Here is a 16,921-nt window from a genome sequence, read left to right as displayed (position 1 = left end):
CTGTCAGCCCTCCCGCTCCTTGCCGGAGAGAGAGGGAGAGGGAGGGACGGGGAGGGGGGGGCAGGGAGGCATTGGGGCCGGCCAAGCCCCACGTGTGAAGCCGCGGCACCAGCTGCTGCCCAGCCGGCCCGGGCCTCGCCCCGGCGGGCGCTGTCCCTCCGCGGGGGAGCCGGGCGGTTGCGGCCGTTCCCCCCCCCCCCCCCGCCCCCAACCACACACACACACAGAGGGCCGTTTCGGCCGTTAGCTCGGGCGCCGGCCGCTCGCGCGCGCGTGTGAGAGCCGGGGGGGGGGGAGTGTTCCCTCCGCCCTCCCGCCCCCCGCCGCCCTGTGTGTCCGGCACCGCCTCGGGGCTCGGCCTGGCGGGGGCCGCTCTGCCCGTTGCCAGACGGGGGCCTGAACTGGCTCCGCCCGGGCCGGGCCGGCGTGACGGAGGGCGCCCCCGGCCCCGCCGTGCCGGCCGCGGCGCTTGCAGGGGCGGGATGGACGGTCCGTGAGGAGCGGCGGCGCGGCGGCGGAGGGTCTGGGCTGGGTCTCAGCCGAGGACTGCCTCAGCTACCGCCGAGCAGTTAGGTTTATCGCCTCGGCGTGTCCCGGGTGCTCGAGTAGTGGGTTTTTTTTTTTTTTTTTTTTGGTCAGCTAGGGAATATTTCGCTAAAGAGAAGCGTTTCCAATGCGTCGAGTTTCTCTCTTATCAGCAAAAACTTTCTGGATGTGTCATTTCAGCTAAAATTCTTTGTGATGGCTAAGCCACGTTAATGCTTCCTCTCTGTCATGCTTAAGACTCCATTGTCAAGCCTGGTGGGGAATCTCTTCCCATTGAATTAAATGCCAGCGTCTAGGTCTAGCATGAATTCCCACTGCATGGCTGCGTTGGGTCTTTTATCACTCGCATCACTTCAGCGGTCAGCAGAGTTCATCACGCTGTCTGACAAAGAATAAAAAGAATTGTGGTCCACAATGCTGTAGTGAAAAGTCTGAAAATATAATTTGGGAATGAGGAGGAGGGGCGAGGTGCGTTTTATGAAGCCAGTGGACTTCAGTATTGATTACTACAAACAGTTTCTTAGAGAAGCAGCACGTACTGATTTGATAATACTGGACGTGGGGATGAAGTGGAGGCCATTCCGTGGGATCTGAATTTCTTTTAAGTGCCTGTGGGTAACATTAAAAAAAAATTATCACAGGTTTTTGAACTTTATTTAAAAACATGACAACTGCTAGCATATGATTCATTAGATAAAGCAAAGCTGAAGTAGCAGAAAACTATGTCATAATGCCTGTGAAATGAAATATATTTTTAGCAAGTAAGTCTAAAACTTAGATTGGAAGGACTAGCATATTCTGTTTAAAAAATTTGCTTGGAACTAAGTTGGAAATTATTAAGTGTTCATAGATTCATGTGCTGTTTAGTCAACCAAAATAAGGAATCTTTGTTGTCTTGATAGAATACCAAGCTTTTCAAGTCCATTAGTCTTGTACACAAATACAATTTTTACTTAAATACCCTGAATCTGAGATTGGTTTCTGCATGTTCCTCAGGCATATTGGAAGTATTGTCATGGCTTAGGATCGTTCAGATTGGAAGGGACCACAGGAGGTCTCTAGTCCAATCTGTTGATGAAAGCAGAGTCAGCACTGAGGTCAAACCAGGTTGTTCAGGGCTTTATACAGTCTGGTCCTGAAAACCTCCAAAGATAGAGACTGCACAATCTCCCTGGGCAACCTGTTTCACTGCTTGACTGTCTGCTCTGTGAGAGAGTTTCTGCTTATATCCAGTCTGAACCTTCACTTTATGCTTGTTCTTTCATTCTCCCCCCGTGCACTGCTGTAAAGAGCCCAGCTTCATCTGATGTTCTTGTACCTAGAAACACAAATCTATCTCTCTACAGTGTAGGTAGATTGATTTTTTTTTTTTTAAACTACTTTAAAATTAGCCTGTTTCTCGAAATAGGACTTTCTTAGGACAAAAGGAAGTATCTTTACCCTTTAGAATATCTACTTACTAAAATCGTACAGGACTGTTCTTACAATGTTTGACCTTAAATGTCTCCATAGTTCAAGCTTTTTTTTTTTTTAAGTATGCTTATTGTTGGAAAGCAATATGTAATGCTTTAGGGATTCACATAACTGATGCAAAACTGAATAGCAAGTTTTCATTCTTGTCCAGTGAACAACAGCAAGAATGAGAAATAGATGGAATGGGAACTGAAGGAAATGGATTGTTTCTGATAGGTCCGTTCTTTGAATTTAGGATGAGGGGTGTGTGTGAGAGACTCGACTTGAGTTGGAGATGTGAAGTCACTTTTTTTTTTTTTTTTGAGAGGGGGTGGGCTAAAAAAGGTGGCAAATTGATCACCTCAAAAAAACTTATTTTTATTTAAATATTTATGTATATATATCCATGTATGTGCTAGTACTCTCATAACTGATTCTGACCAGCTTGCTGAAATCTGGTTTGTTCATTTCATCTCTTATTAACAATTACTGGAATGTTATCCATTGACTATAAACCAAACCCCATATCTCACTTATTTGTATCTTTGTCTTTAGATGGAAATAATTGCTTCTATTTGCTTTGTTTTTGTTGAATTTATGCTTCCTGTATGTATGTATGTATGTCCCTGCTTTTGGAGAGGGTGAGTACATGCATTCTGAAAGACAGTAATACCGTGTAATAAATTTGTGCCTACAAACATGGTAGCTGCTGTTGAGCAGCTTTAGTTTCTGATTTAGGAACCTGTCTAGAAGAGTGCCATGAGAACATTGCAGTATCCAGGATATGGGGTTAGGGTCTAGCCAAGGCTTATGGTAAGATGGGTGGAGCCAGCAGAGGAGTCCACCACCAGCACAAGGGGAAGGTTCTGCTTTTGGCCATGTGTTCTTCTAGCCCACCTTGCACCAGTGCCCTGGTGCTCTTCAGCCTCCTCTGAATCTAGTTTACTGAATCGACAGAATTATCCCATTGAAAAACTAGATAGCATGCTACCGTTTCTACTGGGTTAAAATAGCTCAGAAAGGATTTTGTGATTATTAGAATTCGCATGAGAGAAGCTACCTGCGACAGTGATTCAGCTGTCTGTGAAAGCACAGCTTCAGCTCTACACCGGACCTGTGTTCAGGGAATCTTCTTTTTTTCTGTACTTCTCTTTAGATTATACTTGTAAGTAATAATAACGCAATATAAATAAATAAATTCATTGAAACGGTTGATTTATGTAGACTCTTCGTTCTGAGCCTAAACCTCATTTAATTTTTCAAACTCTGCATTAAATACAAGCGTTCAGAGTCATTAATTGTGATGGTATATTAGCATCTAGAGAGAGTATGAAGTGAGAAGTGACTCCAGGAATGAAGCTTACTAGGAAATACATAAAGAAAGGGGAAGAACATGATGTCTATAAACATGTGTGATGAAGAAACTGTACTTCATACAAAAATAGCATCATGTCAGTGTGTCGTAAGGTTGACTGTAAGGAACTTGCTGGAGTGCTTAATAAGAGCTGGTCCAAAGCAAAGTAAGCAGACAGGGAACTGAAGGAAATGACCCTGGACAGTGTGTAGTAGGTTTACGCATTGAGTTCAGGATGGTGGAGTGAATGTTTGGAAAGGGTTGGGTAATTAATCTTAAGGATAAATTTGTCTATACAAAATAATTCTTTTAGAATTAATAGGTAGAGGATTCTTTCTGAATATTTGGGTGGTTGCTTTTTAGCATGTAATTCTCCTGCTCTTACCTACATAGACTGAGTATGTTCAAAATAATAATTTCTATTCTCTGAAATTATTTAAAGATACTCATGTATACTGTATTTCTGATGATAAAAGTTATCTTGTGGTGGGCTCAATCTAATTTCTAACTAGTGATCTAACTAAAAAAACTATAGTGTATACGAAGTGCATACCAGAAGCGCGTAAGACTATTTAACTACACTTTTCATGAAACCTTACTTTTTATTAGTAGGAGTTCCCAACAGGGGAGATGAAACGGTCTCTTTCTGACAAAGATACTTTAAGAAAAGTGTTAGAAAATCTGTGAAGTAAGAAGTAGGCAATAGAGTACGTAACTGAAACTTAAGTAGGAGTTTTAAAAGGAAAAGTACTTATTCAAAATATGTAATTAAGTTGTGTAAGTGCCTGCTGTATAGCATTGTAAAGGCCAAAAATATGAATTGGTTCAAAAAAAAAGACCTGAACAAATTTGTGGACTATAGATTTGTCAATTGTTATTACCTATTGGTCATAGTTCAGTCTCGGGCCTCGAAAGTTCTCAATACTTTGATGCACTAAAAGCTGGGTTGGATCCCCAGAGGAGTGTGTGTTCTGTATGTGTTGTATTAGTTAGCTCACCTCCTAAGAGGCTAATAGTAATATTGGAATAATCCACATATGGCAGGTCTTGCTATGTAACTAAGACTTTGTTCATGTTTTTAAAATGGGTTAGAAAATTTTATTTTGTTAGGTGTAAATGTTTTTGCAAATCTATTTTCTATTAACTGCATTGATACTGAGGTTAGGCTGTTTAAAAAGAAAAGGTACTTTATATTAATGCTTAAAACATGCTTTTTAGTAATTGTTTTCAATAACTTGCATCCTTTTTTTATGTAGGAGACATATGAAAATATTCCCGGTCAATCTAAGATCACGTTCCTCCTACAAGCAATCAGGAATACTGCTGCTGCTGAGGAGGTATGTCTCAGGCATCTTGTAATTCTGCAGACTTTCAAGGAAACTTGGAGGAAGGGGGAAGAAGTTAGTGCTCATCGTTTTGGGAGAAATGGATGAATTGGGCATTAAGTGTATCATCTTAATTTACTGTATGCTAGTAGAGGGGCCAGTTATCTACTTTTTTGCATATCAAGTTCACTTGAGCAGACTTTTTGTTGTGGGATATTTAGTTTCAAAAGCGATCTTTCATAAGTGACTGGTTAGACCTGCATGGTTTTCCAGTTGTATACTTTGTTTAATGAATGGATTCTTTCCTCAAAATGTGTAATTAGTGCATGAGTGTTATGTGATGTTCCTTGAAGTTACAGTTAGGAAATGCCTTCCATTTTGAGGTCCTGTGCCTAAATGTTTTAAACTTTGCTCATGTATTATCTGAAATGTCTTGTGATTTTTAAATCAGAAGTAAAGTTTTTGAAAGCTTGATACATTTTAATCTAATTACTTCCAGGGTGACTATAGGGACTGGGGAGACGTAGGCCTTGTTTTACGTGTTTTATTCAAATGTTTTTTATTTTGTCTTATTTGTGGGAGGGTACGTTCATCAGATCAGCTAGCGCTGTTGTAGATTGAATGGATAGCAGTCCCAGCACTATGTAGAAATTTTCTGTTGCAGTATGGAAACCATGCCTTTTAGGTGTTCCTCAATTGATGTAAAGGCTTGCATGCTTTAGTGATTCAAATTCAATATTGTTTTAGATTCACTTGGATTTTCAGGTTGAAGAACTCTAAAGTTTGTGATGTTTTGAAAGCTTAATAGTCAAAGGTTTTTACTTTTCAAATCTAGAGTATTACTGAGCAACAGAAGGATGTCACATTTAGAATTTTTGAAGAATATCATAAGGAGAGAATAACAGCATTACTTCTCTCTGGATAGATTGCGTTCACATTAGAGGTAGACACTATCTGTGCTTTTTAATGCTTAGTAAGTATCAGCTTAATATTTATGCTTATCTACCTACAGAACCATGTTCTTCTGACAGAATCCTTCAACACTATACTAGTAACTGGTTACATAAGAGCTGAGGGTTAGTCTTCCCTCCTACTGCTCTGGAATGTTTCTAATGATAAAAAGCTGTAGACAGTCTCTTAAATTTAAATTTAGCCCCCCAAAAAATCTTTTGGTGCCCCTTTTTCTTCAGAAGGTAATATTGTGCCCTTAGAAGTCATGCTTGCATGCATATGCTTCTGTTTTGTTTTGAACGCGTTTCATAAATCTGAGCTGACAATGACAAAGTCATCCTTATGTTCTCCATGCTTTTATTGTTTTTTTTTTTTTAACTGTCTTTACACCAGTAAGGCAAATAGCGCAGAATCTGAATTTTTTCAGAACCTTTCTGATGACTCGAACTGTGATTTGCTCAGTTGCACAGAAACTTCTCTCACCTGTACAAGTTAAGTTACTCTTTCAGAAGTTGTCGAAGATTAACATTTGTACAATGCTTTGCCAATTTAACTCCACCAGTAGGTGATTCAAAGAAAGGCTTAAATGGTAGCTGACAACTTAAGTAGATGTTAGGTGCTGAACTCCCCCTCCCCCCCCCCCAAAAAAAAAAGTCCTAATTAAAAAAGATCCGCAGACATCCTCTCTTTGCCAAAAATTCAGCAAATACCCAGTGGCCCAGTTGTGGAGACATTAGCAAGCTTGATCTAAACATTTCTTATAAATGTACAGGGAAGCATTCTGTGCGTGCTTAGAAGGATTCTGGTCTGAACAGCTAGGCACTTAATTTCTGAATATGTTTTGTATACATCCAAGAGTTGGGCAGAACGGTGCGTACATCACCAGTGGGCCTGGCTTTGGGCCTGGCATATGTCCTCTGAGCACATCTAATGCACTGCTACCACTGAATTCAGGCTGCAGGAAGAGGTCTTAGAGCTGCCTGCTACTTAAGGATCACTTGCCCAGGTTTTGGGAGAATGGGGTTCAAAGCCCTGTTCAGCCTGAAGCCTACGTATTCCTTTGAAGGAACTGCATTACAGACTAGGCTGAAGAAAATATTTCATCCTGTTTCCTGGAACTGTGCTGCTATATAGTAGAGAATACAAGATTTGTAGGACTAATTGGACAGCAGTTGAGAGGAATCCTGACTGCAGTGCAGGAATTTTAGCATTTAAATTGAGAAACAGGGATTCAAGTCCTGCTGCCAGGACTACTTGCGTTTGATGCTAAAGGGTCATCAAGTCAGAAAATAAATGACTCTCTCAAAAACTAGCTGTATAACTTAGGTTTTCTCATAACCACTTGACTAAACTGTCGAAATAATCACCTCTTCCCTCTATTTTGGCTTCATACTTTCCTGATAGAAGAGTGACACAGTTCCTAGAGAAGTGGAGGGAAGCGCCCATCTTAGCAGTTAGAACACTTCTCTGCCAGATGAGATGCGAGTTTGTACATCTCGGGCTAAGGAGGGATTTGAACCCAGGTCTCCCACCTTCTGAGCAAGTACTTTGTTACGTAATTAGGACTCTACGTCTTCCTCTGTAACTACATTTTAAAGAGTTAGACAGAAAGGTGATGCATATTCAAGGTTTATTTGATGGTGTTTATTTTCAGGATAGGTTTGGGGCTCAATCCTAATGGCTTAAAGGCTGTTCCTTTGCAGTTCTGCTTAACTGCCTAAATCTTAGAGAGGAACGGAAGTTCTGCATATTCTTCTCTTTTGTTTTTTTCTTTTTTCTTTTTTAATTTTGTTGTTGTTGTTTTGTTTTCTTGCTAGTTAACTTTAGAATGACAATTTTCCATTGTGCCCTAATTTACAGTTGAATAATTTCAAGCACTATGAAATATAACAAACTCTGGATCAAACTGGATTTCTGTCCTTGCAACCACTTAGAGTTCCTATGACCTTTCTCCTCTCCTTATCACACCACGTGGTTACATTTTTTTTTTTGTCTGAAAACTACTGCTCTGCTCTTACAGCTCCCCATTCAGTGTTTGGAGGGGAACTGATGCACCTCCCTTTGTGTTGTATGGTGGTGACCTTAGGCACTGTGTGCTTTGAATTCCATGTGGGTCTGGGTCCTCAAATGATGTTGGGCAGGTCCATCTTTAGACCAGGTCCTAAATATTGATCATTTCCATCCATGTGCGTTTTCCTTCTCAAGGGCTTAAAAGGAACAGTAAAATGAAAGTAAAAATCCCGGGGACAGTGCTGCACAAAATAGGATGTGGGTTTTTGTTTTTTAATAAAAAGTTTAGGTAATCCTTATGTTTCCCAACACTTTGAATGTCAATGTAGAACATAGGTATCCCAGATCTCTGTCCATAATTATTCTGCTTCCATGCTCAACAAGTTGCTTTGCTTCTTTTGCCTTCATTCTACAATTGGTTAAAATCTTAGAACATCTTTGTTAAAGTACTTTAAATTCTATTAATGGAAAGCAATGCATTTAAAAATTGAGTATTTTATGTTAATACCTTTGACATTCCCATTGTTATAATGTGCACAGCTTGGTAATTTAGATAAGCAGAAGAATCCAATTCCAGGAGAGAATTCTGCTCTTTCCTTCATTGGTAGATAGAGATTCTCCTTTTGAGGTGTGCAGTTTAGTATATTGTTTCTATTCTTATTGAAAACTATAGCTGATAAGTTGCTGGATTTTAAAATACTTGTCTGGGTTCATATCTTGTAATACTTTATATAAAAAGGAGCCTTTGGTGTACATGAAAAACACTTACTTCCTTAAATCAGAAGAAGCTGATTCCCAGAGTGGTCATTAACTCAGCCATATTCATCATAATTAATTTGACAATAGTAATTTTCATCTACAGATAGATATTTGCTGAGGCAAATCTGCCGTTTATGATCCAAAGTCAGTTGCTGCTTTGACTCCTTTGGATATTTGAATTTGCTTTAGGAGGTTTTGTAAATTTTTTCCAACCTAGCAATAATGACCAGGAACCAATTCATTTAGTCCAGATCTTGAGTTCTTCTGTATGTCCTGCTGCTTGTGTTTTACTTTGCAATCAGTCTATATTTGTCCGTTTTCTAATATTTTAAACTGAATTCTAGAGAGGTGGAAATTGTTATCTTTGAGAGTACATGTTTTACAAAAATGAGCTCTACTCCCTATCTAGCCACCTGTTAGTATTCCAGTAAAGGAACAAATATAATGTGAGCTCAGTAATTATCAGGAATCAGAGAATATGCTCAGAAATATTATGATGCCCTGAGTATGGAAAAACATTGAATTGGAGCTTGTGCCTTTTTTTTAATCCCAGCAGATTCACTCCTCAGCCCAGGCTTCCGCTATATAAATTCACCCTACTGATGTGTAGAATTTAATCTTTAACAGTTTTGGTGTTTCTAGGGAGGAGAAAAGCAGAAGTATTGTTATATTGTAGTAGTACTGTTAAATGATTTTGGATGAGCTGTTAGTGGGATTCCCAGCAGTAGCGGGAAATCAATCTTAACCGTGTTAACTCTTGTTCCCTAGTTGAACTATTGCTGGAGAACCCTGTCTTACGATGGGAGCTGCAGCATAGATAGATGCTGTGACCCTCTGTTCATCTTCTGACCATCTCAGTTCTTCTAAACCTATATGTGTGGTGGCTTCAGTCTGCACTGGAGCTGATGATGAGGAGAGGAGATGAGGAAGGATGTAGTGTAAAGTCCAAGTCTAATGCTAATGTAGAGACACTTTGTGTGCAGTACCCTTATAGCTATATTGAAGACAGATAGGTGGATTGGATAAAAGCACAATGAGTCTAGAGACTGCAGAACAGCAAGAATAGTATCTTGGATGATGTTTTACCAATGCCTAATTTTTACAGGGCACTTCTGAAGATGTGGCATCGCTGCAATGTCAGGATCTGTTGTCTTTAGGTTATACTGTAGTGGTATAGTTGAGGGAGGCCTTTTGGAAATCAGGTGGCATTTGTTCTGCTGCTCATTGAACAACCTATTTTCTCAAGTTATTCAGTGTGCTTGATGTCTCTTTGCATTCACTACAGAACTTGTTTGTATTCATTTTGAGTTACTGAGCTGCGCTTTTTGCTTCTAGGGCTTGTATAATTATAAATAAATAAAAATAAGTCATGTTCTCATAGAATTGCTGCATGCAAGCAGAGATTATAGAAGACTAGTATTTGAGGTTCCTATGCCCAACTTAAACTTAAAGGAAAAATGCTTCATCATATGTCTCCAGAAGGCTGAAAGTTGTGTGTGTGGTGGTGGTGTTGTCTTTATTTGTTTTCTAAATTCACAGTACAGTGTTTTTTTTTTTTTTCCCCCCTAAAATCTTAACTCTAGAATTTGGAACAGAGAGATTAAATCTGGTTGTCTGAGAACGGTTTACTGTTTAATTGTTTGGCAAAATTTTCTCATTAAGTCACTTGTTAATCCAAAAAAATTGTTTGGATTTTAGTTAACTTAGCAGGCCCTTCAAAATAGCCAAAAAGTGTGTTTTAAGCATCTTTCAATAATGTGGCTAAGTCCTTAACTACCCATAAAATATTGCATCCAAGGTTCAGCTCTAGAAAAAACATGATACCTCAGTGAATTTATGATTATTTCTTTGAATGTTTTAATAGGTGTGATATTAAAGAAACATCAACTTAAAATCATGTTTCTGACAGTGTTTTTACCTACTATCAAACTTGTCATCTATTACTTGATGTATTTATTCACTTACCGAAAAAGCCAACACAGTAAAAATTGAGCGTTTGGAAGCATGATGTCAGTCATCTATTGTGTTCATAAGAGCATGGTTATTCTTTTTCAATTGCAGTTTAGAGGCAGACATTACAGGATACAGAAAAAGATTTGAAGCAGAACATGCACAGGAACTCTCAAAGCAGAATAGGTAGCAAACACATGGTGCTTTTATTTAATGTGGTTGTTGAAGAGAACGCTATCTGAATGGCATTGTTCCTTTTTTAAAATCAAGTGGTCTGTAGATTTTTACAGTTACCCATAGAAATAGGAGTTATCTCTTGTTTCTTGCAGTTTTCCACCAAAACACTTTAACATATGATATCTTATTCAATAGGCTAGACAAATGGCAGCTGTCCTTCTACGACGTCTTTTGTCTTCTGCTTTTGAAGAAGTTTATCCAGCTCTTTCACCTGATGATCAGACCTCTATCAAAAGTGGACTGCTGTTGATTATTCAGTTGGAAACACAGTCCAGTATGAGGAAGAAAATCTGTGACATTGTTGCTGAGTTGGCCAGGAACTTAATAGGTACTTTATATATGCTGATATCATGGCACAAAGTTTATGTATTGATATAATTGTATTTTTATCTCTTGCTCTCTAGTCTTGCGTAGACTTTTTTCATATACATGACCTGATGTCAGCTATCAGGGTATAAAATGAAATTTTGTATTTGCTTACATTATCCTTGGTAAGATAAGATTCTTTAACGCTGATTTTTAAATTGTTTGACTTTAAGTGAGATTGTATTAAAGTTCTAGAAATCCAATTTTATTTAATTTCTAGTAAAAGTTATGCTGAACGTCTGTGTCAGTTACTACTTTGAGTGCTGTTACATGACAGTAAATAGTGGTCTTGTATTCATGATTAGTTCCTCAGTGCCTTTAGATTTACTCTTCTAAAATCTCAGGCGTATCTTACACTGTGACCTGGACCCATCTTCAGATTAGTTGCTTGGAAATTTAAGAAGTAGAGATGACTGGCTGCCCTGCATAATTAAGAACTAAACACCCTAAAGTCTGTTTATCCTAAAAACTTTGTTATATTTAATCTAGACGAAGATGGCAACAACCAGTGGCCAGAAGTTCTGAAATTCTTATTCGACTCCGTCAGCTCTCAGAATGTGGGACTACGTGAGGCAGCTCTACATATTTTCTGGTAAGCTTCCAGATTTTGCCATGTTTTCACAGGTTAGCCAAATCATATCTGTAAAAATGTAAGAAACACTGTCACAACTTACTTAGGTAATCATAATTTCATTTAATATGTTTTGTTGTGGTTTACTTGACTCCTACATGTGTGATTACTATCTCTAGCTAAAACAATGGATAAGTAAAAACTCATACCTTAACCTTAAGCTTATGTGAATTTATATTCATCTTTTGATCTTTCTTATCCTTAGGAATTTTCCTGGGATTTTTGGGAATCAGCAGCAACATTATTTGGAGGTCATTAAACGGATGTTGGTTCAGTGTATGCAAGATCAAGAGCATCCATCGGTAAGGCATTTATTTTCTTCTCTTTCTTTTCCCCTCTTGAGGAGAGGAACAGTGCAGTAGCCTCAAACATAAAGGTTGCACCATAAATACTAACCGGAGAATTGTCTGTTGCCTGGAACCTGAAACTGTTGTATAGCAGGGGGGGGGGGGGGGGGGTGGAAATTTGGACTATGCCTACTGCAAAATAAAAGGGTCAAACCTCTTTGTGGTCCCAAGGCTATTTCCTGGCTCAGATCTGCACTGCTTAGGCCCAGCCTTCTCCCAAGCAGTCCTACTAGGAGAAACCTAGTTGTAGTGGTTCAAAGCAGAGCCAGGGGTTTAGCCAGCAGTGTGGGAGGACAGGAACTCCATGCTTAAGCTCACTTTCTGGCCCTCTCGTTTAACAGTATAGATATGTTCTGTATGTCTCAAAAGTCTGAATCTATGACAGCCCCTTGAACTACTGTGCACGCATACTTTACTGTGTAGACATGTTGTAAGCCTTGCTTTTCTGAAGGGTTTCTGGATCATTGCCTTGTGCAGAGAATTGTACTTTGAAAGTGTGTGTCTTGTTCTGGAGAATGCTGACCAAGAATGGGAAACCTGCTCTGGTATATGGGGTTCAGTTTGCTGCTCCTCCAGGGATTACCTTTTTTGACCTTTGAAAGTCAACTGAGTAACACTTTCAAAAGTACTGCATAGTCATGCTTTTAAAGAAGCACATTTTAAATACTTAGATCACACTTTTTGAAAAATGAGACTTTGCTACTTGCATACACATTTGAAATTGAAATGGGAAGCTAAGGACACAATAGCTTTTCCTTTGTAAAACTACATAATAAGAAGAATAATATGATAAATTTTTTTTTGTATCGTGGAGGGCATAGATAGAGAGGGCCTTCATTTCCACTTAACCTTAGTTTGAAGGAAGATATAAAAGCCCATGTTAAAAACTCTCACTATATCTATTAGGGAAACGTAAAAGGAAAAATCATAATCCAAAATATAGTTTCATAGAGGTCCTAATGTGAAAACAAATGAATGTTTCACTAGCAATTCTGTATACTTCTTTTTCTGTCCTGCCTTTCTTGTAGATCAAGACACTCTCTGCTAGAGCTGCAGCTGCATTTGTACTTGCTAATGAACACAATATTCCCCTTCTTAAACATTTTGCAGACTTGCTACCTGGAATCTTACAGGTAAGAAACTGCACAGGTAAGCCTTTATGTGTTGTTGCCATCTGTATTGACTGTATCTGAGTTTACAGACCAGTAATTTATACTTCCATAGCATATGAATTTTTGCCAAGACCTGGGTTAACTATGTATTGGTTTGTCTAACCAGTCACCAGCAAGATATGGAAAGACTAATAAGGAATTTTGCAAACAAAAGCTAAGAATACATTGCTAATTGATAGGGTTTTCAGGAAGACAGTTCAGTGCTGATTAATTGCAGTGCAATTAAGTGCAGTGTTACGTAGATACATGAGTTAGGATTCTTTATAAGGTATTTAACTGAAAATCACATAGCTCTTAATTAACCACCACATTGAAATGTATTTTAAATATGGCCTAACCTGAGATTTTGTGCAGTTATCAGTAACTGGAAAAATCATTGGCCCATGCTATGCAGTATCTCTTTGGCTTCTTTAGAAGGAAGTGTAGATTTACTGTTTACAGAGATCCTCAGGGTGAGAACAACAGTCTGGACAAAATGATTTTGATTTCTTGATGAACTAGGTACTTTTTATGCTTTTATATGATCTCTGAGGCTGGATTAGATTCCTTTTAGGAGGGCTGGAGTGGGGAGGAAGTTGGAGTTTAATATAAGGTTGTTTACTTTCTTGGGAAGCCTATTGTAAACGAGACCAGAGGCAGAAATTACTTGAGTTCTGAAGGACTACTATTTCACAGTACAAGTTCTTTTTTCTATTAAGAAAAAGTGGAAACAGTTTGTTGAAGTACCTGTGAGAACAGCCGTAGTGAAATTTTTGGCAATTTTGAATTAGATAATATACTTTAGGTTAAAGACAAACTTCTTGCTTCAGTTCAGCAGGTTCTTGCTGATGGTGTAAGCTCTGAACCTTGTCTGTGTGTGCTTTGTGGCAAGCTGAAGAAAACCTGTGCCGAGTTTACTGGCTTCTGCAATTGATGGAAATCAGCTTGATCTTACTTAACAGAAATTGAGGGGAATTTTTCAATAGAATGAACTGGGTTTGAAAATGTGTACTCGTCTGTACAGGATATGTATTTTGGTATTTTATTTGGTGGTTAGTGTTTGTCTATGACTTTGGCAATGAAAATGGCATTGTTCAAAAAACTGTAACTTGTTGAGAGGACCTTGGCTACTGAATGCTGTATGAGTGGGAGCGAGGCAAGATTTGGGGTGGGCATGCCATTTGTTATGATACTCAGCAATTAAATAGTATGCTGTTTTTAGGCTTCAGACTTAACAGCCCACTCTGAATGTTTGATACAAGTCTCAAAGCTACTATTTTAGGCTGTAAAAACATATGATAAACACTGCATTATTGGTATTTTCAAGCTTCATTTTGCAGCTGTAGGGTACAGAATTATGCTATAAAATTTATCTCAAAAATATTTATTGCAGGAAGGACTAGATTATCTGGATGTGGTAACACAAGATGGATATGTAGATGTGAGTTTATAAATAGGAGATGGGATGTGTTAGAATAGTGAGTGACCTTTGGAGTCAGTTGGATATTTTTTGTTGTTGCTGTTGAAGTTCATTTTGTTGATGTATTGGAGAGGTAAAAAAGCTAAAGTTAAAATTCTGACGTAGCAATTCAGTCTTTTCAGTCAAATTTCTTTAACAGTTATGCTAGTAGTTCTACTTTCAGAATTCCTAGTAGAACACTTGCATCCAAGACATTTAACTTGCAGTGGAGGTAAAAGCACTTCAGCTGACTTTTGTTACTGTCTGTGTTCACTACAACTTAAAACTGCCACTGCCTCTTGAGGCTCACTGCTCATTCGGAATCTGTTGCTTCAGAAACGTAGACTAAAAATAGCAGTGTCTTGCTTTAATACACTGTCAAAGTTATAATCAGTATAAAATACGGAATTTTAAAGAAACTTCCAGTAAATATTACATTATGCTTTGCCAGGGTTAGAGCAAGAATGGTAACAATTAAGCAAGAAGAGAGTAACAAAAATACAAGAGAGAGTCAGAACAGTTCTGATATTAGAAGGTGCTTCTGTTCTAGAAGTGAAAGTGTGGGCCATTTGAGTGGCATTATCAAAAGTGCTGGATTCCAGAATAAAGTGTTAAAAGCAACTTGTTCACTTTTAAATTCACTTTTAAAATGATTCTACGTTAGGAGAATGTGAGATATTTTGCTAATAACATTTCCTTTTGAAACCCCAAAGGTGTTTTTTAAGGACTGTTTGGGGGGGGGGGGGGGAGTTCCTTTCTGGTTTTGGGTTTTCCTGTCCTACTTCTAGAAGAATTTTAATATCACTTGAATAACTTTGTAATATTTTAGTATTAGAGTATCAATCTGGTCAGTTAAAAATAAGTTTTAAATTACTTCTCAGAATGTGGCTATGGATTAGGAAAGATATTAACAAAAATATTGATTTCTTTTCTCTCCTGTGTCCTGTGACTGAAAGCTGAGAAATCTGCTTTAATTCAGTGGTTCTCCAGAGTTGTCTGGAAGAAATGAGAACGATTAAAACTTAATGTTCCTGGTGTTTTTAAGCTTAAGCCATTCAAAGCTGTTCTCGCATAACAGTGAGAAAGGAGTTAGGCTGATTTTTTTCTTTCTCTTTGGCAGATTTATTTTGAGTTGTTCTTTACTGAAAATAAAGTACAGCTTTTTTGAAGCTATACTTGTCAAAACATAGTGGTTTTTTTTTTTTTTTTTTTTGCGTGTTAATGCCTCTAATTTGTGACCTTAATTTTTACTGAGTGCTGGTCTACTGTGTTAGGTTTCAATTAATACTGACCAGAGTTAAAGCATGTAACAGTATGAGCATAAAACTTACTTCCAGAAAACTTAATTATGTTTTGGACCCTATGTATTATCTCTTTGTAGTTCCATTCATAGCATTATTTGCTTTTTTTATTTAATCTTATCTTCATCATATCTCTTTATAGGCTGTAAATGATTCCTGCTACCAAAATGATGACTCTGTCCTGAAGTCCCTTGTAGAAATTGCAGATTCTGTTCCCAAGTATTTACGACCACATTTAGAACCTACATTGCAACTAAGTCTGAAGGTAAACCTATGAACTTTAAAAAAAAATCACAGCATTTTTTTCTTTTCTCTTCTTTTTTTTTTTTTTTTCTCCCCCCGAAACTTCTATTCTAACCATTTTGCTCTAATCTTCTGGATTAGTTGTGTGCAGATGCCAGTCTCAGTAACATGCAGCGTCAATTGGCACTTGAAGTAATTGTGACCCTGTCAGAAACTGCTGCTGCTATGCTAAGGAGACACACAAACATTGTTGCACAAGCCAGTAAGTATTGTGCTCATTTTCTTTGTTTAAATATTTTGTTTTCCTTTACAGTGTTAAACTGATTTTGCAGGTGTTAAGTAGCAAAACCATGTCTAACTTTGAATCTGCTGTCGCTGATAACTTTTAGCAACATCCTGAATTGGGTTTTCTCATGGAGAAGGCCTTTTCTTATTATGACTCTTCATAAATTAATCTGTGCTTATGTAGCCACCAGCAATTTGCATAAAATTACAGTGGACTCTTCAGTAGGTGTTTCCAAGGAAAATACTAGTTTCATGCTTTTCTGCTGGCTTTGGAAATTTGGACTGTAAAGAAAAGTTGGTGCATTTAGTGCTGAAGTCCTACGTTTAAAGTTTGGTATGTAGGCCAGATATTCTGTGGTGCTGGCAACTCTGAAGACTGAAGGAATTCAGCACGCATGTTGAGCTTCAGTGTTGAGTTAAAGCTGTGAGTTTAAAAAATCAGACACTTACATAAATACTCAGACTAGTTAGTCTTATTTAAAATGTGGTCTGTAAATCCTTTGAAGAGCCTTCTTTTGTTTTAATCATGCGATATCCTTTAAGATACTAAAAAT

The 16,921-nt window shown here is 38.2% G+C and overlaps 1 protein-coding gene across 1 annotated transcript in view; it reads left to right on the top strand.

The window, feature by feature from the left end:
• Positions 1 to 16,921, top strand: part of IPO5 (importin 5) — a 43,985-nt gene that overhangs the window by 480 nt on the left and 26,584 nt on the right. Inside the window, exons 2-8 of the mRNA XM_068928568.1 lie at positions 4,609 to 4,689; positions 10,720 to 10,912; positions 11,440 to 11,542; positions 11,787 to 11,883; positions 12,957 to 13,061; positions 15,982 to 16,104; positions 16,224 to 16,344. Coding sequence (XP_068784669.1) covers positions 4,609 to 4,689; positions 10,720 to 10,912; positions 11,440 to 11,542; positions 11,787 to 11,883; positions 12,957 to 13,061; positions 15,982 to 16,104; positions 16,224 to 16,344 — 823 coding nt within the window. The remainder of the gene's footprint in view (positions 1 to 4,608; positions 4,690 to 10,719; positions 10,913 to 11,439; positions 11,543 to 11,786; positions 11,884 to 12,956; positions 13,062 to 15,981; positions 16,105 to 16,223; positions 16,345 to 16,921) is intronic.

Source organism: Struthio camelus, chromosome 1 (assembly GCF_040807025.1).
Source record: "Struthio camelus isolate bStrCam1 chromosome 1, bStrCam1.hap1, whole genome shotgun sequence".
NCBI classification, from domain to species: Eukaryota; Metazoa; Chordata; class Aves; order Struthioniformes; family Struthionidae; genus Struthio; species Struthio camelus.
This window is presented reverse-complemented; position numbering and strand designations above follow the sequence as displayed.